We start from the raw sequence: 27,811 nt of genomic DNA, 5'->3' as shown, positions 1-27,811 counted from the left end.
ACCCAGATATGTAGATTTGGGCATCCTAAGGTAATATAGCAATTGCCTCATGTCCTCAGACAACCAGTTAATCATTAAAGAAAATAACATGGTATGCAAGAGATGTAAATTAACAACTTCCTGGGAGGCAAAAATCTTGCATACAAACAATGTTGTCAGGTATATCCATACTACATCCCTCACACTAACTGCTCACCACAAACACAGACTGTCTTATGTTGAGGTGCTTAAAAGAAACCTTCCTCAAAGACCTCCAAAGCCACCTACTGGCATGCCAACACTGCTCCTCAGCAATCACTAAAACTTACCAAAAGCAACACCAAACATCTCACATATGCCTTTACCCAGTGGTCCCACAAAAGTAAACCCCATAAGGCAAACATATACTTTACATAATATACTTGTCATTTGGACTCCATTGTACGACACAGGCTGCAAAAGGAGAAGATAACATTTAGTTGCCTATCTGGAGCCAGGATCCACAATATCATGTACGCACTCAGTTCATTGCATCCTGGGTACCAATATGATTCTATCATAGTCCATGTGGGTATAAATGTCCTGAGAGGTATCTCACTGCACTATATGAAAAAACACATAATGGATCTCTTGAAGTATGCGTCACAGATAGGTACAAGCCTTGCACTGAGAAGCATTCTACCTTATACCTTCACCAAGAATAACGCCCCAGTATGAACATAAAATGATTGATTTTAACAATTTGCTTAGTTTCTGGTGATCCAGTATTTGTCAGCATGGGAGGGCATGTTCAACAGACCACATTGCTTTGCCAAAGTTGGGTTGCACCTGTCCACCTCAGGCATTTGGATATTGGCTAAAATTTTATCCATCCCACCTTAGAGCCTTTTTAGGAAATAACAAAAAGACAAAACTACCAACATAGTGAAAAAATCTAGAAACAACCTTAAGGTGCTACTCCTCAATGCTAAGAGCCTAAATAAAAACTCCACACCCTTTAAGCTCTCCTCACTCTGGAGAATATAAATATCTGTGGCTTGACCAAGACTTGGTTTAAAGCCATAGAAAGTGCTCCAGCAGTGCAAGGCTACATAGCCTTCCACACATTTAGACCAACAGCAGCACAGACTGAGGCCAAGTTGGAATTGTCTCGATCTACATTAGCAGCACACAAACCTCCAGGATGGTTAAACAGAATGATACCATTGAGCTCATCTGTGTACAAGTCATGATAGATAAGGTCCATCACCATATCATGGCCAGCTACAGGTCACCACCTATGCCTGTAGAGTCTCACAGCTCTACTGGAGGTGCTCACCATCCAACCAAACACTTATTCATTGTTGACTTTAACTACTGCTCTATAGACTAGGAAGCTTGCACTGCTTCAAACTCACAGGCACAATGCTTTTAGACTTTATTAAAATAAAGAGCCTGGAACAGATAGTTCATTCTCCAGCCAGAGGATCAAACATGCTGACTATTGTGCTCACCAACATGGGAGGGCATTGCACCCCCCCCACTCCATGTCACATCCTCACTAGTGAGGGTGAATCATAAAACTGTCTCCTTTGAAGTAAAAATCAACTCAGAAATCCCAACTAAACCCAAATGCTATTCTAAGGCTAATTACATCTTATTGACAGTTTGTCAAAATTCAAGGCTCAGCCTTACCATGAGAAAAAGGGCTATCAATGCAGAATTATTCACAAAGTCTCTATGCAAATGTGAATGTCTGCATAGAGGCTGTCATACCTACCAGAAGTAAACCCAAAACACTAAAAACAAATAACACTGGTGGAATCCTGACCTAAACAGGGTATATAATAAAAGAAGAAAACTCATGGTCAAAATTAGAAAGAGTAACTCCCTTAAAGACAAGCGCTCTTTTATCTCATTCCTTCCTGCACTGTAACTTCCAGAGGGCAGATCCTAAGATTTTTGATAGAATTAAATCGTGTCCTCACATTTCAAACAAATGTTCATATCTCTGGAGCCACAAAGGTCACTGTAGAAGAGTGATTGGCAAACTCTTCAGCAGAAATTATTTTTATAGTGGAATTATTCTTTATTGTTCTAGGTCGTAAACTGGATTTCATAAGTCATGGTAAACACAGTAACAATTAAGTTTGTAATATGTTATAAATAACTTACAACATATCAGCAGCCACACAAGTTACAATTTGTTGTCCCAGCTGAGATCTTTCATATGAATCTAAGCAGTTATTTCTGAACTTCTTGATTCCTGTAATATTTAGAATAACATGAAATATATGGCAATATAAATAAATATTATATGCATAACAATGAATATCTCTTGACCTGTACTAGACAGAGGTCAAATATCAATACAGTTGTGTTTGCTATTATGTAAGCTTAAAGATGAAACCTTCTAACACTTTGCGTGTAGAAAGGTTTTGGAATGATTAATGCAAAAATGAATAAGCAATATGTGACACCTAGAGGTGTCAGTAGGATGTAACTGCAGAAACACCTGGAGGCGTCACTTGGGTGTAACGACTAAACAAGAAAATAAGAAGTCTAATTAACTCCATTAAGGCAAACAATGAAGTCAGGATAAGCTCACAGGCTATGGACAATTACAAGGCCTTCCTTAGCTCTATCCAGAACCTTAAAGGTAATACACAGCAATGTACTGAGCTGGTGGTGAATGGTATCACCTTTATCAATCAGGGTGACATAGTAAATCTATTGGATGATAAAATTCTCCTCACACTTCACCCCTAACCCCTCCCCAGCTCCACCAGGTAAAATAACCTCCAACACAATACCCACAGCTAATAGAGGGACCATGTGCTGACAGGACTAGCTAAAGTAAAAAAACACCACCTCCAGGTGTGCTGACAACATCCCAGTTGCCCCTCAAACAGTCTAAATCATGACTTATCAGGACCACTTGAGGTATTCTTCAACTACACCCTTGAGACAGGCTATGTTCCAAGTGAATGGAAGACCACAACAGACATTCCTGTCCACAAGGGCAGGCCACCAACTGACCCATGGAACTATTGACTCATCAGTCTAACAAACCTAATATGCTAAGCCACAGACCAAATTATAATGGAAATGATAAGCAAGGACATTGGCAACCAACAGACACTGGACCCATCAAAATCTGACTTTGTAAATGGAAGTTCATGCCTACTTAACATGACAGACTTCTTTGAGAGGGTCAGCAAGACAATGGACGAGGGTAAAACAGTGCATACTGTGTATCTCACCCTATCCAAGGGACTCAATACAATATCCCATTCAGAAATTGTTGACAAGTGTTCTGAGCTTTGCATACATCCCTACATAAGTTGCTGGATTGCCAGCTGGCTCACAGAAAGGACCCAAGAAGTCAAGATTGATGAGATCACCTCCACCAAGAGACTGGTCACCAGCAGAGTACCGCAGAGCTTCATGCAGGGTCTGTCTTGTTTGGCATCCACTTCTCAGAAGTCAAGGCTAATGTTCAAGGCCTCTGGCTCACCAAATTAGCAGATGAGTGTAAATTGGAAGCTATTATAGATTCCCCCTAGATACCAACATCTTGCATGAGGGTTTAACGCAGTCAAATGGATGGTGCCAATGCCATGGCCTAAAACTCAATGCCGAAAAATGCATTATGATGCTGTTTGGGAAACTGTCAATCCAAGTTAATTACTCCATCAATAAAACACCCCAAAGACTCAACCCAATAGTAAGGGATCTGGTAACATATGTAGACAGCAATCTGACCTTTGACCAACATGTATCTAAGAAAGTAAGAAAATCTTTCTATGTCACCCAACTTATATGTAAGGCTATGGCATCCAGATACAAGGGGGTTGTAATACAGTTCTACTTGGCCTTTATCAGGCCTGTCATTGAATATTATACCTCCTTTAGCATATATCTAACTAGACACTTGCAACAGTTTGAACACCCACAAAGGTTTCTGACGAGGAGAATTCAGGACATGAATATTTTGTCCTACACTGATCACCTAAAGGCTTGTGACATAAGCAGAACTTGCTGGAGAGACCAATAAGTGCCCCAAAGGATCCCCACATGATGGATCCGGCTCCTGATCAATGTAAAACAGAGTTCATCCCTGACCCTTCTCGAATTTAACCTTAACAATTAGATGGGAAATTGTAAATGTATCCCTAATCTGGCCCCTATGTCCTTTACAAGTTATCAGTAAGAAAAGTTTTATTCTTACACCCTCCCTACAAATCCTTATTTATCTACCTACTAACATCCCCCCTGTATAGACACACATGGGTGCACAGCAAGGCTTTTAAGGTCCCTCATGGCCATTAACCTAGTAAAAACCCGTGAACCTATGAAATCAACTAAATGCAACAAATAAAAAAATACCAATTATACAATAAACTGTTTTCAATTACATTTAGCTTTAATGCTAAAAAGTCTTAAAGTGTCTAACTTAGGAATGAAAACACTTCCCCTTTGAAATGATAATTATTTAAGAGATTTTCCTCCTCTGGAATACATATATAGTTATTCAAGAACAGTAATATATAAATCAGCAGGACAACTTACATACATACTTACAAATATTATAGGCATGAGCAGTTATGTCCTTTTAGACTGCCACTATACCAAAACAGTTACCCTTATGTGTCCACATTCTTAAAGTTGTCTAAACTAATGCTTGGTTAATATAACTTAGAAGTCTATTCCAAACGTCATCTACTCTCCTCCCTCTATGTTAAAGAACCAATTAGTACTTCATCTCATTCCAGTCTCATTTCTCCAGGTCTTTTGGGTTTCTAGTGCCATGATGGGAATAGACCCAATTTCAAAGTCAGGGTGTGATTAAAGTTCATGAAATTAGTATTATTTCAGTCAATCATGTTAGCCAAAAATGTTCTTTGCAGCACCCACAAAGTGCCCAGAAAAGGTACATAAGACATGGTAATCACTGGGTGTAGCAATTTCAATGATCAATGCTTTTTTTTCTCTTTTTTTCACAGATTACTATATCTGTTTTTCTCTCATCTATTTTCTGAACTGTTGATAATGGGTGATCCCATCCAATATAAACTTCATCATTCTCTATAATGACTTGTGTCACGTTTCCAATGCTTCAGTTACTTCAGTATTGTAGTGTTTGCAAAATGCGCAGTGCAACAGCCTTTCCACATTATTATGCCTTTCACTGTACAGGACCTCTGCCATTAGTGTATCACACCCAGCAAACAAGATATGTGACTGTTTCCAGTTCTATTTTACTGAACCTGCATTTGTTCGTTTTTTCAGCTATCCTGGTCTGCCAATATTAACCTTTCATCTTTTCGTTTCAATTCACCTCTACTTAACCATTCCTGCATCAAATCCTAATCAACATGAAGTTGTTGCAGGAGTTCTCTGTACTTGCAACAATATTTATGCCTTTTCCACATTTCTTGCCTTGTCATCTTATCCTGATGCTTACATTTTTGCTTTTATTTTTTGGCACATTCAGTTGCTGCCTGATTATTGTGTACTTCTGGTTTGATTTCCATTCCTATTTGACACTGATATGTTACTGCTAAAATAAGCAGTGAAGTCATATTAGACTTCTTCTCCTCATGTTTTAAAACTTTCACTATGTTTGGATTTGGTGAGGTCACAGATATTTATGCAGTCCTATGACTGCAGCTCTATACATGCAATAAATTTTGAGGAGGTCCATACCTCCTTCAGAACAAGGAATATATAATCTTGGTTATTACTGATTTTTATATAATTTGTTCTCATTCTTCTTTAAATTGTCCAAGTCTTTTGGGTTTCTAATACCGTGATGGAAATGGACCCCATTCCTAAGTCAAACTATGATTAAAGGTCATGAAATTAGTATTGTTTCAATCTTTGATGTTAGCCAGACGTGATCTTTGCAGCACCCGCAATGTGCCCAGTAATGACTCCTGCAATTCATATGGTGTTACATGTATCGGTAACATATCTAGGTACAAGTGTAAATTCTATAAGACTCATTGATCCTACTATCTTTGGAACTGTCTGGATATCCTTCTTCCACACTGCCCTCATTTCTGCTTGCAAATCCTGGTATTTTATGACTTTGTGCCTCTCTGTATGTAAGACACTGTAATCACTGGGTGTAGCAATTTCAATGATTAATGTTACTTTTGTCTTCCTTTCATGGACTACTATATCTGGTATTCCCACATCTATTTTTTGAGCTATTGGTAATGGGAGGTCCCATAGGTTTATAGGTTCATACTAGGCTATCTGCCCTAGGGCATTTATAAGCCTAGCCAGAGTGTGTTTGGCTTTCACCACCCATTTTAAATTAATTTTGCTATGCCTTTTTTTGAGGTTAGTATACTGTGCCTCTGTCTAACAGTGACACAGAAGTGATAGCCGGGGTAAACCTACGATCTCCCATCCACTCATCAAGATTCCTTTTGAAGAGAGTCAATGTGGGACACTGCCTAACCTGGACTGGGATTTTATTCCAGAGTGAAGGGAGCCTCTGGGTTATGAATCTGTCCCTCCAGCATGTCCTATTTATTTCAGTGCTGAGGTTCAAGTCTCTCGAGCGCGTAGCTCGATGGGATTTGGATTTTCTGAGGTGCAGCATGTCCATTAATTCCGGATTGGACATGGCTTTATACGTCAGGCACAGATCACCTCTGAGCAGGCGGTATGCCACTGAGTAGAGCTGGAGTTTCTTTAACCAGGCAGCATATGGCATCTGTTTGAGCCCTTTGATCCTCTTGGTGAGGTACTTTTGGGGTCTTTCCAGTTGCTGCAGGTGTCTGGTAAGGTACATCCCAAAAGGGCATTATACTCAATTATGGGCCTGATGAGGGATGAGTAAAGAGGTACGATGACCTCCCCTGATCTAGATGTGAATCCCTTCATGATTAGGTGGGCAATATAAAATGTTTTTCTAACCACTTTGGCCACGTGGTTGTCAAATGAGAGATTGCTATCAACTTGGGTCCCCAGGTCCCTAATGACTTCTTCTGTACTTAATGGATTACCACCTATGTGGTAATTTGTGGGCACTTTTTTTTGCCAAAGGGGATGACTATACACTTTTTGGCGTTTAGCTTGAGGCCATGGCTCTGGCACCAGTTGTCTGTTTCTATGAGGCCCTTTTGGAGGATGCTTGTGTCGGCTGGAGAGTTGATTATGGCGCCCAGTTTGCAGTCATCTGCGAACTTGGTCAGCCACAGTCCTTCCGTGTTGGCCTGTACCACCGAGAAATATATACCGAACAAGAGAGGTCCCAGGACTGAGCCTTGTGGGACACCAGTTGTAACTGGTTTGGAGTCTGACATGGCTCCAGCAATTCTAACCATGTGGGTTCTGTCCTTGAGCCAGTTTGCAACCCATCTAGTGACATAGGGGTTTATATTTAAGCTGGTGAGCTTATCTATAATGCCCGAGTGGGGTATTGTATCGAAGGCTTTTGTGAGGTCCAGGTAGGCTGTGTGGACCACCTTCCCCTCGTCAATGGCCTTGGTGACTGTTTCAAAGAAATCGACCAGGTTTAAGAGGCAGGATCTGCCCTTAACAAAGCCAAACTGGGTAGGATCCAGTGTCTGTAGGTCCCCAATATCTTTATTTATGAGGTCCATGATGATCCTTTCCATAGCTTTGCAGACCAAGCTAGTCAGGCTTATGGGGCGATAGTTTCCAGGATCCGTTGAGGCACCACCTTTGTGGAGAGGGACCACTGTTGCTGCACGCCACTCTTTGGGTACATATCCTGTAGTAAGGCTAAGATTGAACAGTAGTTTTATGTTTGGGTTTAGCTCTTCTTGGAGTTCATGTAGGACGCAGCCCGGGACACCATCTGGTCCCACTGATGCTGTGTTTTTTGCTTTGGAGAGGGCGGCTCTTACCTGAGCATCTGAGATGTCACCAGCACTCTGTTGGGATAGATATTTGCCCTTTTGGTGGGGAGAGGGGGGAGAAGTTTGCACTGAACCTGTCAGCTAGGATGTTGGCAATGTCTGTGGGCTCGGTGTATTTTTTGTCATTTTGGACTAATTCTGAGCATATCTGGGAATTCCCACCCAGGTTCCTAACATAACTAAAGAAAGCCTTGTGATCCTTAGTGTCCTGTGCAATTTTTCTCTCGAAGCTGGCCTTAGACGATTTTATGAGTGCCCGTAGTTTTTTGCTAATACTGATCAGAGATGCCTTCCCTTTTTGGGATTTTGCTCTATCATGTAGTAGCTTCCTCCTTCTTTGTATAGTTTGTTTATGGCTGGGGTCCACCAGACAGGACGTCTGCCTTTGGAGGATTGGGTCTTGGTTTTATTTGGGATTGCATGATCCATGCATTCCTGAAGGTATTCATAGAATGCATTTATAAAGGATTCTGCGGTCTGGACCGTATTTTCCACAGGCCCGGGGGCTTTGAAGGATTTTGCTTCAGTTTTGAGGCGTGTGAAATTTGCTTTAGAGAAGTTTTTCACTGTGGTTTTCTGGGCAGGTGGTGGGGTCGGGATGTGAATATCCAGTGAGATTAGTTTATGGTCTGATCTTACCAGTGAGGGATACACTTCTGGTCTGGAGCATAGTGTCCCCATGTTGGTGATGACCAGGTCCAGTATGTTTTCCCCTCTTGTGGGAGTGGTAACAATTTGTTCCATAGCATTTGAGTTTACAAATTCTAGGAACCTTTGGGCTAGGGTGTTGGAGCTAGAGTAATGCTCCCAGTCTATGTTTGGGTAGTTGAAGTCGCCCAATATAATGGTGTTTGGAGAGACCTTCATATTTTCCAGTATTCTCAGGAAGGCCAAGTGGGGTTCCTGTGTTTGGGAGGGTGGTCTGTAGCAGGCTATAAACTGGAAGGCAGTTTTACCCACAGTTAGTTGCACATGGATAGTCTCTGATGCTTCGTGCTGTGCCACCAACCTGGAGGTGTGGGTATCTTTGACGAATATTGATACTCCCCCTCCTTTTGTGGTTCAGTCCAAGTTTTGGGGCCGAAAAGCATGGTATGAGTTATAACCTGGTAGTGCTTGGGTGCTCTCGGGAGCCTTGAACCAGGTTTCTGTTACTGCACAGATATCGATGTTCTCCATGCTAAGGAGAGTTTCGAGTGCATGCATCTTGAGGTTTAGACTTCTGGCGTTGAGTAGCATTACTCTTAGTTTCTTATCCCTTGTGATACCTATGGAGGTGGGTTTGTCTTTTGAGCCTTGCCTAAAAAAGGCACTATGGGGGTAGCAAGAGCCTTTGCCAATATCCGAAAGCCCAGGGGTGACAGGTGCAAGGTGTGATATAAACTTCATAATTTTCTAGAACGCTTTGTGGCTCATGTTTCCAATGCTTTTCAATTACTTCAGTATTATAATGTTTGCACAATCCCCAGTGAAACAGTCTTGCCACATTATTATGCCTTTCAGCATACAGTCCTTTTCCCATTAGCATGTCACACCCAGCAACAAGATGTGCAACTGTTTCCAGTTTTGTTTTACAAAACCTACATTTGTTTCTTTCTCCCACATGTTCAATGGACTTTGTAAACCAATGTGTACGTAGTCCACTATCTTGGGGCCGATATTAACCTTTCATCTTTTGGTTTAAATTCACCTCTGCTTAACCATACCCATGTTCAATTCTGATCAACATGAGGTTGTTCCAGAAGTTTTCTATACTTGCAACTATATTTATGCATTTTCTACATTTCTTGCCTTCTCATCTGATCCTTCACCATATATTCTTTCTTTTGTTTTTTTGGCATATCCAGTTGCTGCCTGATTTTTATCTACTTCTGGTTTGATTTCCATTCCCACTTGATGCCAATATGCTTCTGCTAAACTAAGCAGGTAAGTCATCTTAGACTTTATTTTCCTCATGTTTCAAAATGTTCACTATATTTGGGTCTTGTGAGTTCAGCAGATATGTATGCAGTCCCACGATTGCAGATCTGTACATGTAATTAATTTCAAGGAGGCCCATACCTGCTTCACAACAGGGAATATATAGTCTTGGTATGTGCTGACTTTTATAAATTGTTTGATGAGCATGAAGCATCCCTCTTGTTTTCCTGTCCAACCTATCCAACTCCTTTTGGGGACAGCCAATCACTCCAAAACTATGTTAGGACAGGAAAAGCAAATTGATCTATAGCTTGAACTTTGTTCCTAGATGTTAACGCTGTTTTCAGTATTAATTTAAATCTTTTAAAATATTCCTTACTAAGTTTTATTCACATTTGTTAGAGTTTTATTGTTGATCCATCATCAGTTCCCAAATATTCATACAATCCCACTTGCTTAACTTTTTTTATATCACATTCTTGTCCCAAATTGATATTTTCTTGGTGCTGCAACTTTCCTGCTTTAAAGGTTGCTTTTGCACATTTATCAAGACCAAATGACATTTTTATATCATGTGAAAATGTTTTGACCACTTGTAGTTGTTTTCAGTTCCTCATGTGATGAAATATACAGCTTTAAATCATCTACAAAATGAGAAGTCATTACACGTTGTTGTTTTCTGAGAGCCAAATTGTAGCCATGACCTAATCTGTCAAGTAGACATCTTAATGGGTTAAGGGCAAGACAAAAAAGCAGCGGTGACAGAGAGTCACCCTGGAATATTCCCCTTTGAATTTTCATCCCTAGAATAATAATTTGTCCTTTATCATGGCTTAACTGCAAAGTGGTTTGCCACTGTTTCATCTCTGCTATAATGTACTCGATCAGTGTAGGGTCTATCTTATACATTTTAAGTACTCTTTTATCCATGAATGTGGGATACCCTCAAATACTTTTTTGTAGTCTATCTATGCCATACTTAGAATCTTCCCCTTTTTACAATTCTCCATTATGACTTTAACAACAAATGATCCTTTATTCCATATGACTTTCTTTTATTACCCTTTTGTTCTATTGCCATGATTGAGTTTTCTTCTGAACAACTATAAACTCTGTCAGCATCATTTCCAGTATATAGTTTATATGTCGTTAAATGGCAAGTTATTGGTCCATAGGTTTTAGAATAGCTTGCCGTTTCATTCTTAAGTAGGAGTATTGTTTTTCCTGTTGTTAACCAGGCTGGTGTCTATTTGGGATGCGCATATAAACATTTCTTTCTCATGGCTAAATCTTCATATAAAGATGTTAATACTTTTAGCCAGAAGTTAGGTACTGCATGTGGGCCTGGGGTTTTCCAATAAGGAGCTTTTCTTAACTTTGTTTCAATCTCTCTTTGGCCGTTACTTCATCCCATTTCATATCCTGTACATTTGAATGTCTTATTCTTTCTTTTACTTCTTCTATCCATTTAGCATCTTTGTTATGTTCCACAGGATCTTCATAGATATTTCTCCAAAATGTATCTATTTCTTCTTTTTTGGGTCATCAATAAATTGCTTATTTTGTACTTTTCCTTTATATTTATTTGCATATCTTCTACAGTTTTTTTGCCTACCACGATGACAGATCCTGATCTCTATTCAATACTTCCATGATGGCGTTTGATTTTTCCTCTTCCTTTCCCTTACTACCCTGAGTTTTTGTGGTAAGACATTATCTGTTATTAACTTAGCTGCACAATAATATATCCTATTTACTTCTGCTATATCACGTGAATCTCCATGGACAGTCCAAATTACTGTGTTCATTTGTTTTATCAAACTTCTAATGTTTTGGGGTTTTATTGACTTTCTGTAGTCTATTTCTTTCATTGTTCTTAATATGTCTGCCCATCTGTATTAAATCAAGTAACTCTTCTTAGATCATTTTTTTTCCTAAACTTAGGGCACAATTTTCTGTTCTCCATTTCCTACAGACATTCTATAGAAAGTTCCAGAAAATCTTCCTGTGCCACAATGTCTTTAGTTTCATCCTATGTCATCTGTTACTCTTTCATATGGGAACTCACTGGTGTATCACTCCACAACATTAACTGTGTCAGAGTTGCCACCATTTCCTGTTCCCTCCTTCGCAGTGCAACTCCAACTGAATGTTTGTCCTGGTTTCATATGGAAGGCTTCAAAGTATCTTTATGTAACAACTGATCAGATGTTTCCTGCTCTACTGGTTCTTCTTAATTTGAGGATCCATTGCTCTATCCTGCTGTGATGTTATCATAGTTAGATTTTCTACACTAAATCCTTCTCTTCACAGATACTCCATAACCTCATTTCCTATTCCTTTAACTTCTCCTTTACTAGCCCTCTTTTTTGCTTTTCCTCTTTGTTTTCTTATTTTCTGTATTGTAAAATGTTCCATGTTTGGATGCCTTTGCCTGTATTTCTCTGAAAATATTGTTGGTGCTGATCTTTTCGTATTGATTAGTTTTGATTTCTCCTTTGCGTAAAATATTGCACCATATTAAATCTCTTTTTCTTTCACGTGTCCATATTTCTTCTTCAGGTGTCTCTTGCTCCTCCTGTTCCTCCTTACTTTGGGGACTCATTTTTCCATCATGCTGTGATTTAACCTGTGTTAGACTTTCTACCCTAAACTCTTCACTTCGCAGGTATTCTATAACTTCAACTTCTATTTGTTTAACATCTACTTTACTAATCTTCTGTTTTACATTCCCTCTTTGTGATCTTATTTTTTTTATTGTGAAATTTTCCATATCTAGTTGCCTTTATCTGTATTTCTCTTCTAATATCTTTGGGGCTGCCTTTTTTGAGTTGATTAATTCGGCTTTCTCCTTTGCATAAATATTCCACCATATCAGATGTCTCTTTCTTTTCCATGTCCATATTTCATTTTATATCTTTCAAAAGTCTCTAGATTGTGTTCTTTATATTTTCACACTTCCTTAGTTGCTTCTTTTTCCAAACGGCCCAAAGTTTCTTGGTCTATATAAAGTTTTTCATAAATCTGTTTTATCAATGAACACGTTTGTATTTGAAGCTTCTGACAGTTTTGCTTGTGGAAGTATTTTTCTTTCTTCTAATTTCTCTCTTAATCTTTTTGCATATCTTCTGTCTGGAAAGGCTGGGCTTCTTGGATAATAGTAACAATACATAATGTCTTTTGTATGCACAATATTTATGGCTCTTTTTTGGCCTATCAGTTTTTGAGATTTTTGTGAACTACATACTACTTCCTTCTACAACATGGGGGCATCCTCCCCCTGGGCCTGGCCTAGCCCCATTGTAGGAATGTTTCTGCGTCTCAAGGATTCTATGCTGTCATTTTTTCCAGTGCTGGCACCAGTGTGCCTGCCAGGATTGGGCAATTTTTTATCCTAGGTCTTGTGCACCCAGCTAACTTTTTCGTTTTTTAACCTATTTCTGTCCGTGATACATGCTATACAAAATACAGTCTATATATCAGTGTTGTCTTAGTGAGATTTTATGAAAAACAGGGTCCATCTTGTGAAGGTACACACCAGGACTTGAAGATGAATTCAATTCCATCAATACTACTTTCCTTTGTTTGCAGGTTTATCATCTCTCATTTAGGAAATGGATTGATCTCATTAGTATATAATCTACATGTGTTTTTAGATGACTCTCTATGATTCTCTACTATTCTTTGATAATCTCAAGCATTCCCAGAGGAATTTTTTCTTTCTCTCCCTGTCCCCAGAATCTTGCCTGATGGCCCCTCTACCTTTCTACTTTCACCCTATTGGCACAGTCATTTAGGCAGAATGAGAGACAGGTATTCCAAGGCTAGATGACAGCCCTTTGATCTATTTTTCATGCTGGAGAATCCCCATAAACCCTCTGAGGATCAGGTAGTAGAGAGTGGACCAGCTTGCTGGTCCTGGGGGAAGTCTACCTTTTCCCTCAGAAAGCAACCTTCCAACCATTCAGTGGCTCTTCTAAGCTTGCAATTTCAACCCTTTTAGGAGAATCATGTCTCCATATGCTAGTTTATTCTCTGCTATTTATTACAAGTGTACTATGGTTGCATGAACTTGCTTGTCTTAAAACTCCATTGTGAAAACACATATAGTACTCCTTAGCAGTGCAACATATGTGGTGAGTCAGAGATGGGGGGCTGTTCAAAAACAGAGTGTACCACATTACAAAATACCATGTTGAACAATGCTGCACAAGAAGGAAGTGATACAGAAACACAAATACTGTAGTCACACCAGCATGATAATTAGCATGGTATGCATGGTATACAAAAGACCACACAGTGGCATAAAAAATGAGTATCAGCATGCTAATGAGACCTACCATGTATGCAAATGACAGAGGCAATGCATAAAATTAGTGCAATGTGTCATGATGATCAGTTATTGTGTATGCCAGCATTTGTTGGTGAACAGGTTTATCACTTGTGCTAGCATGCTAAGAGTATGATCTGCTTTAGCTTGTCAGCATGTCGTAGCAACCACTTAGAAGCCAGTAGCCATAATATTGTGCACTAAAACCCTTTATGTCATAGAAGGATACATCAGGGACTGACATATTATCAACACCACAATCAGGTCATATTTAACTGCTACTGTGTAGGCAGAGATATATGGGAGCTGGTTGACTGGTGCTTTCCATCATGGAAGTTGCATGGAATACTGATCATAGCAAACATGAAGGTTTGTGCAACATTAACCACTCTTGCCATGGGGACCTTTCAGTGTCCAAGTGGGGGCAGACTAGGAACTGCTCTTCATGTACTTGCATGTCTTAAAAATCCTACAGGAAAATGTTCCCTGTTATTTGTTCTTAAGGGGAGCATCCCTATTTTCTTTTTTGCATAACATTACTGTTTTACTTTAAGTTAAATTCTGCGCTGCTCCCATTTTTTTAAGCAATTACTTCTTGCCCAGAAAAAAATTCTAGTTGATATTCAATATGTTTTGATACTGAAATTGTCAAGGAAAAAGTCCAAACAAAAGATGTTCATAGAGTTACTACAGCCCACATTTACTCTGTTTTTGTGTGGTGATCTTACATATAATGGACTTGTATATTTAAATCTACCATCTTTAACTCCCTTAATAATGTAGTAGATCAAGTTTTCACCATATCATTAGTCTAAAAACAGCTGTTGTAATATTTACATGCCTCAATAATCTACTTTATCATCAGAAGTGAGTCTGGAATGACAAAAAGCATAGCTTTTTTATAATATTCTCCTTTAATTTTTTTATGTGTAAATAGGTATTAGAAAACATTATCTTTCTATAAATTTTACATGCCAAATTCCCCTTAACTTTATTAAATGAAACTTCTATGTCCAGGAAATGAATACCCTCATTGAACCAGTTCTCTGAAAACCTTATATAGATGGCAGAATTATTTAAATCATTTATGAACTCATTAGTTGTATCCATACCTCTCAACCTTTTAGAGAAAGAAATCTGGACAAAGCAATAAATAAAAGTGGGACAAAGGCCCAAAAAGAGAGACAATTTTTATATATATTGCTCTTATAAACTTATAAACTTGATAGAATAACAGGTTTTGCATAGCATGAATTTTATGAGGGGTATGAAGTATGAAACTCAAATGTCTGTCATTATTTATTAACTTCAGTCTTTAATGATTTGCCACTAATTTGCCAGAAAACCACAATTTTATGAAAAATGGACCGAAAATACGAGGCACAAATCTGGACATTCTGCGAAGATCTGTACAGTTGAAAGATATGGTGGTATCTATGCCCTTTGCCAATTAAAATAGCAGACTATCTGAGATACAATATGCTGCAGTTCCTATAACTACTAGTGTAAATGTCATCCATCTCCAAGTCATTCAATATTAAGTTGAAGAACTCCTCTGCTTCACAGAAGGCCTACAGGTGTCAACTCTTTTTTTGGATATGTCCAAAGCATTTGACACAATCTCACACCAAATCCTGCTAAACAAACTAAACCAATATCTCCTATCAAATTCTACTCTTACCTGGTTCCAAAGCTACTTAACTGACAGGTACCAAGCTGTGAAATGGGAAAATTCTCTCTCTCCTCAGCTGCCCATAACTATAGGAGTCCCACAGGGTTCTATCTTAGGACCACTATTATTCACAGTCTTCACAAATGACCTCCATACCTCCACACAGCATGCATCTATCATTCAGTATGCAGATGACACTACCTTAATCTGTGCTGCAGAAAACATTCCCACCCTCCTGCAAACAACTCATCTAGCATTCTCTGACATTGAAAACTACCTTACCAAAGCCCAAATTATCCTCAATCCAAAGAAAACTCAGCTTATGATTATAACCAGTTCTAACAAAAACACTGATAACAGTCAATTCACTATCTACTCCACAAATGCTACTCCAGTCACTCCAGTGGCACAGGCTAAGCTATTGGGAATAACCATAGACTCCCACATAAAATTTGATAGTCATCTCAACTTAACTATTAAAAAAGTGCATGCCAAACTGGGATCACTCTACCGTATCAAACCATTTCTTACCAACAACACAAGATCAGCCATTGCTCGCTCCCAACTTCTATCCACCCTACTCTATGCATCTCCCATTCTGACTAATCTCAACAAAACTGAACCATGCAAAATGGAAGCCTGCTATAACAGAATTGCCCGCTTTGCTGAAAATTGCTCATATAGAACTCATCACTGTACTGCTTTGAGACAGCTCCACTGACTTGAACTGCCCAGCCTCCTAACTTACTATTGGCTCTGCCTCTGTCATTCTATCTATTACCTGCCCAATAAGTGTCTTGCCCTCAGCAACCTAGTACAATATCACTCAGCCAAAAGGCCTCTTAGATCATCAAGCAAACTACTTCTGGAAGTCACCAACAGCGGCAATAGCTTTGGAGATGCGCTATATAGTAGTTCAGTGGCTAAAAAATGGAACTCTGTCCCCACTAGCATTCAAAACACATCATCCAAAGCCTCCTTTAAAGACCTCATCAGGCAATATCTCAAGCAAAGTTGGCAGTGCCATGATTGCTCCCCAGGCTAGTGAAAGTGAATAAGGTATGCATACTAAATCTAGAGTACTTGATAATAGTTTTCAATTTTACTCATAAACACTGGCTAATCTACAATGTATGTACTGTACCTGTGTACTATGTATGTATTCTACCTATGTTCCAATTTTCAGCTGTACACCACAAATCTATTAATTACCTTTATTTTTAAATTAATATTTTTTTGTTTGTTCTCTCCACTGTAACTGATGATGTGTCGCATACCACTGTAAAAACATGTCTTTTGTAATTTGTGTGTATACTGATCATGTCTTAACTAAATGTATCTGTAATTTTTCTTTATGGAGCTTTTCTCCTCGGGCCTCTGCTGAAAAAGGGCCTTTGTGGCTCAGTCAGACACCCCCAGTTAACAAATGTAAAATAAAATAAATAAATAAGAAGGGGGGGTTACCGCTACATTTATTTTTACCCCACAAAATTTGATAGTAGACTATGCTACTGAATCTAAAAAAATACATGTCAAGTTCAGTATCTAGCAATTCACAAATATCTTCTAATTTCACACTGCTTTCAAAAAATAGTCCCTTACTAGTCCATACCTTCACTTTGTAGAATCACAGTGCAAAAGTCACTGATGTCTGAAGTGACAAACCAGAGGATTTCAAAGTCTGCATCTCTAAGTATTTCTAGAAAGTGCATGAGTACTTAAAATATGAATGACTTAACCTTGTATGTTCAATGAGTATGCAATTGGTGAATATGGCTATAGGGTCTGTTTTACTACCTTTGGCCCTTACTCTTGGTCTAAAAGGAGGATTGCTGATTAATTTCTGATTTTTTGTATCTCAAAAAAAGTTAGGTATATCAGGTTCTTCACTATCAAACATGACATAAATCTAAAGAAATCCTATTGTTACATAGCATTTCAAAGAGCTTGCTATTTGTATGCATTTTTACCATTGTACAATGACACTTTCCTGTAAAAAGAGACAGTTTTCAAAAAAATCTTAGTAGAATTTATATAGTCCTTTGTGTCTATCAAAATGAAACTTCCCACCCTTGTAGGCTTTATTTGTTCTAAGTTCTTTGTTAGTACAAATAGCCACCATGACAGTTCTCTTTTAATATTAAAATTGTAAAATCTCAATTGGAAAGTGTTTTTTTCAAGAATCTCTCTAATCTCCTGCTCAGCTGTTCTTCTTTTCTTTTTTGTTTTTTTTTCCAAATGCCAGTCATGGAATTAAGGGGATGAATGTGAACAAAATTATTATTATAAACATGTTTCCTTCAAATTTCAATACAGCCTAGTTCTTTCATAATATCACTCAGGTTCAATTTCCTACAAATCATTTTTAATTCAATGTATGTTTTCAGGTAGGAATGAAATTAAACTTTTTTTTGAAGCACTTTTCTCTGGTGGGAATGGAAGTCAATGTCACCTTACTTTCATTTTATATACCAAAGACTAATGGTTTCCTTATTTTGTTGTTAGGTGGAATAGCATCAACACTTACACTTTGTTTTCTCATTTGATGAATGCATTTGAGTTATATAATGTTGTCATTATCACTGAAACAACTAATGAAAACTTTTGAAATAGGCAGCGCCTCTCATATGAAAAGTGGCTTTCCTCCTATAACAATGCTGTGCTGCCAAACCCAGTTACATAACACTGTAAAATGATCATATTGTTCTGTCTTTGTATAGCACATCTTGGTAGTGGTGGAGGGATCTCACAGTCTAAAACACCTGCAGTCTGTACAGTTTCTCTTAGGTTCCTTTTTGGGCAATGCTTTCCGACCTTCTAGGCAACTTATTGCTGTCTGGAGGATCTAAAGGAATTGCAGAGTTTATTTCCTGCTCTTTAATAAGGATGCTAGTCATGTAGATAAAATAAACAATCTGACCTTTTTTGTTTTAACCAGGAATTAAATATGCAGTTCCTTTTGTGTAGTCATCCAAGTCATACTAGACCTTACTTTTTCACTGTAGTAATTCTTCATCTAGTCTCTCTATAGATATATATCATTGTATTATGAGTGATTGTTATTAAAGAAAACATGTCAGGTGATCTATTATTTCAGATTTTCTGCTTGTTGTTTGTTTACTTGAATACCATATTTGGTTATTATTATATCTGATCTGAGTATCCAAAAGCTTGCTTCTTAGACAGTCAAAAAAGTAAATGCGGTCATAGTATATATCTGATTTTTTGGGATATTTCATAAGGGAAGTTATATAGTCTCAGTTCCTTGGGACTTTTCTTTATTTTAATGCATTATTCAAAAAAATGAATTAGCCACTGTAAGGCTATGCATTTTTCAATGTTTGTTTAACTCACTTAATAAGAGTTTGACATCTTTATTAGAACCATCTGTTCTTTCTTTAGTTTCTCAATCAAAAGTGACTTTGGGAAGCAATAATGTCTCAGAAATGTCTCTCACAATTATTTCTACTTGTGTCACATCCGTTGCTATTTCCAGGAGAAATAAGAGAAAATTGTCAGGTTTCTGTTGTTGACGTCAGTTGAGTGGAACTGGAACTAGCAACTTGTGTACTGTTGTCATGAATCTTGACTGAGGAACCAGTGGGTCATTGTTCAATATACTTTTCTTTTATGTATAAAATGTGTTCAGATGCCTAGGCAGCAAGACATTTCCCTGTGGTACATTTGACTGGGGACACATGGCTGAAGTGACATTCAGCTGAAGAGAAATATGGCTGTTTGCAAATTCCCTATGGGCAAAGAGAAGCATATGTTGCCATGCCCACAACTTCAGTAACCAAATGCACAGGGAGAAAACAATGTCCAGGGTCCCCAAGGGAACATGAGACAGCAGACAATATGGCAGGCATCAGCAGCAGGCTGGCCAGAGGGCATGTCAGTGGCAGTAAAAATGCAGTGCACAATGGACAGTGCCTTTATAATTGGAGTGTGTGGGCCACTGCCCCCTTCACAGTGTATAGGGAACATTACCTAAAACACATACTGGAACATAAATGTGACTACAGTATCCTGCATGATTTCCTCCATGCTGTAGCACACTTCTACATGCTGTAGTTACATAAGTATGTACTGTACAATGAGCACAACACTCATTACTTCTTCTGCCACCATTCATTTGGTTATTAAAGCTGTGAGCATGGCAGGGTGTGCTTCTCTTCGCCCACAGGGAATTTGCAATCAGCCATATATCTCTTCAGCTGAATGTCACTTCAGCCATGTGTCCCCAGTCAAATGTACAACAGGGAAATGTCCTGCTTCCTAGGTACCTGAACCCATTTAAAATACATAGTAACATACAAGACATGGTGTAAACATAGAAAAATCCAATATGACGTCACCTTGGGAATTGGTAACTATATTAAATAACCTGGATCTTTAAAGTCTTGGTGGGCAAATGTCTGCACCCTCATTACCATTAAGGTCCACCTGTTCTGCCCAGAATTACTGTCCTGTCAGTTGCTACACTGAGATGTGCAAGGAACTGCTCAGTCTCCATGAGCTGTTGATCTCTTCTGTGATTGGCCACAGTAGCCAACGTGTCTGCAGTAATACCTTGCGCCTGCTCTTCACATGTAGAATCATGTTGGTGACCTTGTGATGTAGCTGCAGCACTGTCCAGTTGTGCCCACCTGCAACATTTATTTGCTGCACCAGTTCCTGCCACACCTGGCCATGGTAGTTCTTGTTCACCTTATCCTTTGCCAGGATTGTCCACATTATCATTCTCCATGATTCTCCTGGCATGGGTATGTACATCCTGTTACAACCCATACTCTATCATGCTTTCAGTGCCATGACAGCTCCAGTACTCCTGTGGGAGCACACTTGGATCAGCGGGTTTATACAGGATTGTCTGAGTTTTATTTATTTAACATTTGCTTACCAGGTAAGTGAACTGGCCCATGAGTCCTTTTCAGCTACAAATCAGGCTCCAGATTCAGTGATAATAGAAACATTGATTTTATGCCAGGCATAGTAGAGGTAGAGCAATGCGATAAAAAACAACAATATAAAATACATGGAGACCATGCATGATAGCCAGTGAGTGGCAAGTTGATATTTACAAAGCAAATTAGTATCAAAGAAGGATTTTAAAGCTGAATAAAAAGCTACACATGCTCAATACAAAATGTTGTTGAGGGCCCTGCACACATGCTCACAAACATGTTTCAAGCTGGAGAGTGTTTTAGAGCATGCCAGGTAACCCCCTGTTCACTTTGTAGAGGAAGTGGAACTGTCATTAATTGCAGACAAAGAAGAAAGCTATAAAGTATCTTGTAGCATCATCAGTTCCAAGTATTTTCTTAACTAAGTTGCATGTTAAGACACTTCTTGAATAATTTAAGTTGCTCAATGTTCTTAATTTTTTCAAGCAAGAAGGCTGTTTCAAGTTTTTTTTTTTTTTGTTTGTTTGTTTTTTTTGAAGACTGCCCTTCCACAAGGATATAGTGTGAACAATGGCCAAAGCAACAGTATGCATTTGACATTCCAGAGGAAGTAGCTTTGATTTTTGATGGGCAGGTTATTGAAGAGCGAGAGCAGAGGTATAGCAAGGTGTTGGGAGTCATGATCTGTAGATGCCAATCAGTTGGTATTGCAGTACTGGTATAAATAGGTTCATAGGTAACTAATAGGTTAGTGGGACATTTTAAACCTAACCAGGTTCCCTTTCAAAGGTGAGAATCAAATCCTGTGCCTTGTGACTGTGAGGCAAAAACACTATATTTGCAGACAAGGGGGAAGTATTTCAGTGCTATGTGTGGTATAAGCTACCGCAAGATGCATGCTAGTAATTTAGTTGTAAAAGTTCAAGGAGCTTTTTTTCTTCAACTTAACTTGAAGTGATGGGTACCAGATTATGGAATGGCAAAGAGCAACAGAATAGCAAGCCAACTAGCTATGGCTCAAAGTGGGAGAGAATATCTCTTGTGAAGGATTTTATATCTAACAGTGTTAAGAAGAAAAAAAATGTCTACCCATGTTACGAATCTAGTTATTTTTGCATCGTGTGAATAATGCTCTCTGTGGTTAGCTAGACTGATAAAGCTGAGAATTTAAAAAAAGGCAGTTTGATGTATAGTATTGTAACAGAAACATACTAATGTAAATGCTATATCAGTATTCATTTGTGAAGCAGCACTATCCTCGCAGCTTCATTAATGAATGGAGATACCGCACTTGCACCTAGTCATCATCTGCCATTCATGCTGGGTAACAACCTGTGCCTGGGGCAACCATCCCTTCATTCCTCCCTAGTTATGACTCTGTCCAGAAAGATCATTAACGATAGTATTTATATTTTGAAGCCTATGAGGTGTTCCATATAAAACAGCAGTAGTTTTTTGTGTATTGATAGCTAGCATATTAGTATGAAGCCACTTCCAAACAGCTTTAAAGACTTCTTGAAGTGCATCATTAAGCGTGCTTGATTCTTACAAGTTTTTGTAATAATAGTTATTATTTATTTATTTTACATTTGTTGACCAGGATAGTCCGACTGGATACCTGTCCATTTTCAGCAGAGGCCCTGTCAGCTTTTTGTCAATATTGCCAGCTTAATGGCAGGTCCCAGGAGAGGTTTGTTACAAAGAGTGAGAACAAGAAGGGACCAATAATTGACTATTGAGGAACCTCTGTGTTAATAAAACATTTCACTGAGGAATTGCCAGTAGAGAGTAATTGAAAATTACAATTGGTAAAATAGCTCTGAAAGATCTGTAGTACCTGGAATTTAAAAACCTGTGTTTTGCAAGTTTACTAAGTAACAACAAATGGTCAACAGTATTGAATACCCTCAGTAAATCTATAAATATAACATCCTAAGCTTGCTTTGCTCCAGGTTAGAATAAACTTGGTCATTCAAGGTGCAGATAGCTCTAACTGTGCTGTAGACAGGGTGAAAGCCATGCTATTTGTCTGTAAAAATGTCATATTTTATAATATATTCTAATATTTGGTCCTAGACTATCTTTTCAAGTATTTTGGTAAAGGGCACAGAATAGCAGTAGAACAGAAGTCATTTGCAGTCGAGGGAGAGGACACTTCAGCTAAAGGTATGAGTAGAATATGTTTAAGATTGGCAGGTAGAATTTTAGTTACATCAGAATGAAAAGGAAATAAAAGCTTAAACAGTATGGTATTGCCACATTTCAGTATGTGAGGGTGAGCTTAGTTGGCAACTCAACACAATACTTTTTCAAGGTGCTTTTGTATTTTGCTATTTAAGTCCATTTCTAAAGTAAAACACAAGGTATTGGAAAACATTGCGTAGTGGTAAGATGAATGTAGAAGATGGTGGGTTGTTTAATAGCAAGTTGGACGTGGGTGGGAAATAAACATGTTCTATCCAAGTTCTTTGATTAGAGATATGTTGAAAGTTTGTCTGACACATTTTTTGTTATAGATTTTGGTGAGGGGTTCTGATAGTAGTGGTAACTACCTTATAGTTTGGGCAAGAGGGGGCATAGCTATTAAACTTGTGCCAGCCTTTCCCAGGTGTGTGTGTGTGTGTGTGTGTGTGTGTGTGTGTGTGTGTGTGTGTGTTTTGGTGAGGGGTTCTGGTGGTAGTGGTAACTACCTTATAGGCTAGTAAACCTGTGCCAGTATTTCCAAGGTGTGTGTGTGTGTGTGTGTGTGTGTGTGTGTGTGTGTGTGTGTGTGTGTGTGTGTGTGTGTGTGTGTGTGTGTGTGTGTGTGTGTGTTTTGATGAGGGGTTCTGGTGGTAGTGGTAACTACCTTATAGGCTAGTAAACCTGTGCCAGTCTTTCCTAGGTGTGTGTGTGTGTGTGTGTGTGTGTGTGTGTGTGTGTGTGTGTGTGTGTGTGTGTGTGTGTGTGTGTGTGTGTGTGCGTCCAAATGAAATCTCAGAGAGTGTGTATGTCAGCTACTTGGGCAGGGGCACAAAGCACTGGTTGGATAGAGAGAGAGTGTTGGAAGACTTGGGTTGAACCCTGACTAAGGACTTAACTCTATAGCTGTGTCAGTGGGGAGTATTACTGGGAATCTGGAGAAAGAGGGAGAAACCAGCCCCAAACTGACTGTGGTCTCTGTGTGCTCTTAAGGGAAATTGCACTTGATCCAGAGAGCTACATCTAGAAATAGTGTGTGTACCTGTTATTCTGCCAGTGAAAATCCCCCACAGGTGCCAGTGGTGAGGATTGAGGCTCCTTAATTACTGGTCCAGTGGTGGGTTGTCACAACTAAAATCAAAGAATATAATGACAATAACCAGAAGAAAAAGAGAGGAAAATGGAAAACTACACAATTATAATGGCAAACATGGAGAATTGCTTAACAACCACATGTTTCTCAAGATATGATGCATGCATGGGTAACCATTTGAAATGTTGTGTCCCACTACAGCGAATCCCAAAAATGCAGTGACTGAAAAGCTGAAAGTCACTATCCTTGTAATATACTATATCTGAGATGCCATTTCTCAGAATAGTCCCTTTTCTCCAATGTATGGTGATCTTGAAGTTGGTATATATAAGTTCGGGGGGGGGGGGGCTGCCCTCACTGCATAAAGAAGTTTTAAGGGGAAGACTGATTTTCAAGATTCACTCTTCTCCTGTGTTTTCAGTCTTTTTTTCAGCTTTTCGGCACTCAGTATTTCAAGTGCCAGCATTTCAATAGGTAGCCATATGAATGGCTAATGAAAGAGCAATTTAAACCAAAAGAAGAAAGATTAATAACTGAAGCTCAAGTCAGTGGACTGCATGTATGTTGGTTTACAGTCTGTAGGAAAAATGAAAGATAAAGGTTCTGTAGCACAGAGCTCGGAACAGTTGCACATTTTGTTCCTGGTTTTAATGTAATCATGGCTGAGGGACAGTATACTTAAAGGCACATAGGAAAAATGAAAGATAAAGGTTCTGTAGCACAGAGCTCGGAACAGTTGCACATTTTGTTCCTGGTTTTAATGTAATCATGGCTGAGGGACAGTATACTTAAAGGCACAATAATGTGGCAAGACTGTTGTACAGGGGACTATTCAAACACCACTACAACATACAGGTAGCTGAGAAGGACTGAAACATGATTTACAAATAATTACTAAAAATTAACAAGTCCTGATGACATGGGATCACCCAGTACAAACAGTCAAGAAAATAAATGCAAGAAACCAGATACTATAGTCAAAGTAGAAATGGCAAAAGTAACATTAATCTCTGAAATAGCTACACCTGGTGATTATAGTGCCATGCATAATGAATGACATACATTTATAAAAAAACTAGGATATGTGGCAGACATCAGAGCAATATGGAATAAAGACACACAGTTAGTATCAATAGTTGTAGGAATAACAGAGCTAATAAAAAAGAATTTTAAAGCATACCTACATGAGTTATTGATATATGTAACTCCTTATGAACTGCAGAAAGGGGCAAGTGTGGTTACAGACAATGTTGCTGAGAGCATTCTTGGCAAGTATCAAAGGCTAAATCAATGCTAATCTCATGAGCTTTAATAATGTCCTGACATATAAGTGGGGTCCATTCCTGTCATGGTATAAGAAACTCTTAACATTTGGAGAAATTAAAAAAGGAAAATGATTAACATAAATATTCTGTTTCATATTTGAATGCACATTAATAATGTATGTACTCGTTTATCAATTTTACAAACAATGCACAGATAGACATTATGACAGCTACACAAGTTTCCTTCTTGTTTTCTTCTGGTGTGTATTTGTTTTAGCCAAGAATTAAAATAGTTCTAAAATCATAACCATTATTAAGCTATATCAGCTACCTTCATTGTTTCTGCCCAAAGAAAATGTGCATGAGAAACCTAAAGGTGTGTGAGTCAATCTGAGTGAGAATACAATTAGAATTTTACCTACCAAAATATGGCATTGCTCAAAGACATTGGATATGAGGGTGAAATCTTAGTTCGGAATATTTTGCTTTAGGTATAAGACACTTAATGGAGTTAAAAAATGTATGCTTCATACACTCTTTTAACTGTCACGCCATACCAGTAACTCTAAATACTTGACTTTGTAGGATTCATGGTAAAGCGTATCTCAGAAATCCAGGGTCACAGCATAATGTTTTCTGTAGGTGTGCATATTTAGCAACTGATAACAACATTTACATTGCTTTTTTAATATAAAATGTACTGTAACGCAATTCCAGTTACCAGTGATGTCTCTGAGTATACTACACAACAAAAACTGATGACAACTGATATTTTGGTTTATTTCTTAATGGGATAAGCTGACTAGATACAACTGTTCCCTTTCAGGGACAAACCAGGTGCAATATCTGATTAAGTGGCTTACTTAACATTACACAGTAGGCAATTGGAAGGTGGCAGAATTAAACTCTTGACTACAGAAAGCTGCTCATTAACAGCTCAGACCCTTAATCTGCTGCTACTAACAATGCAAAATAGGTTCAGTGCAAGACCTTTGTGAGTCCAGGCATGATTAAGTGCCTAAGATATACATATATATCGAGTCCTGTTCCTGTAGCGATCTATGCAAAATGCCAACTACACTTTTGTTAATAACTGAGAAAAGATGTAATTTGTTACAATGCTATATAATGACACAGAGCCACATAAAATTAATATGGTTAAATCTTAAGTGTTTTACATGCGTTACAGTTTTCTACAAGGGTCTAGGGCAGTACATACTTCCCACTGAAAGGGAGCTTTAATTTCATCTTTATACAACAGTTACAGTTACTTCTAATATACTATTTCATTCTTATACTTTTCCAGTAAAACCGAGTAAAGCACTAATCCATGTGAATCATTTTAGACTCAGCCCTGGAACATGTCACACAGTAAGCAAAAAGCAGCTGCGAGAATCAAACCATTAACTAAAGAAAGCAACACATAGGCTTAATCCTCTGTGTTAACTGCCAAACATTTTTACTTAATTATCAAATAAAAATGTTATTATTTTCATTTATTGCATATTGCATTGTTTTGAATTTATTTTCCAAAATGTTGCTTATATTATTCACTTATAGGACAATATTGTATATAGTGTACCCTTGACACTGTAAATCCTAATTGAGACAATATTGTCTTACCTGAATAAGTTTCTCCAAGGATGCCCGATCCATACACGTGTAATTTTTCAGCATCTCCCACTTCTCTTTCTGAAATTCCAGGGCATTTTGGCTTTCATTTCCACTTTCCAGTGCCCAGAAAATAGTGGCCCCAAAAAGCAAGTAAATAATATAAACAACAAGCAATAGCAGAATATCAGGAACTTCAAAGCATCCAATCTTTAAAAAAGGCATAGCTTTTCTTGTGGCACAAATCGTCCTTGTGCAAAATATTTAAGAAAATGCAAAGACCAGTCGATTGCCGATTATTCATTACAGTTACTAATTCAGAAATGTTTTCAGTGGTTTGTCAAAAAAGGAAGGAACAGAGGTCATTGAAAGTTCAGAACAGAAATAGGCTATAGACTTGACTATACGTGACCACAGTCAATTCTTCATATGGTCAGAATTTGCCATTTGCATCTCACCCTTAGGCATATGCATGCATTCATATTATATTTCCTTGCAGTTCTATAGTAAAAGCAGCCTGCCTAAAACTATACTGGCTGAAGGATGCCTCTTTACTCAAGTTAAGAATAACAGCCAGAGAGGATTAAAGGTAGGGTTGTGGCTTAGTAATGAATGTATTGATGTAAAATGCTTTTCAAAGTCACAAGCAGAAAAAAAACTGTGCATTTGCATTGTGGTTACTTTAGCTGTTGACAGAAGTGGCAAAAAACTATGCAGATCTTGAAATAACAACACAGTGATGTGGTTGAAGGTTAATGCTCTGACGTCTTTATTTGACTGTATGTAATAAGTAGTTATTGATGTTTTAAAGTCAAATGCTTGCAGAGTAGACACGCACATACTGGCTAGGCAGCTGTGGAAAAATGAAACAATTAATGACAACACAAGACAAATAGAAACCCTTTATTACTACCAGAACAACTGTGCAATAGTCCTAGTGCATATATAGAGTACTTCATTGCAGAGAAAGATG

General features: G+C 38.3%; 1 protein-coding gene across 1 annotated transcript in view; it reads right to left on the bottom strand.

The window, feature by feature from the left end:
* Window positions 1-27,417, bottom strand: part of KCNK17 (potassium two pore domain channel subfamily K member 17) — a 302,663-nt gene extending 275,246 nt beyond the window's left edge. The window contains exon 1 of the mRNA XM_044084870.1: window positions 26,851-27,417. Coding sequence (XP_043940805.1) covers window positions 26,851-27,063 — 213 coding nt within the window. The 5' untranslated portion in view covers window positions 27,064-27,417. The remainder of the gene's footprint in view (window positions 1-26,850) is intronic.
* Between the last annotated feature and the right edge of the window lie 394 nt (window positions 27,418-27,811).

Source organism: Protopterus annectens, chromosome 1.part1 (genome assembly GCF_019279795.1).
Source record: "Protopterus annectens isolate FY-2018-M chromosome 1.part1, PAN1.0, whole genome shotgun sequence".
Lineage (NCBI taxonomy): Eukaryota > Metazoa > Chordata > Ceratodontiformes > Protopteridae > Protopterus > Protopterus annectens.
This window is presented reverse-complemented; position numbering and strand designations above follow the sequence as displayed.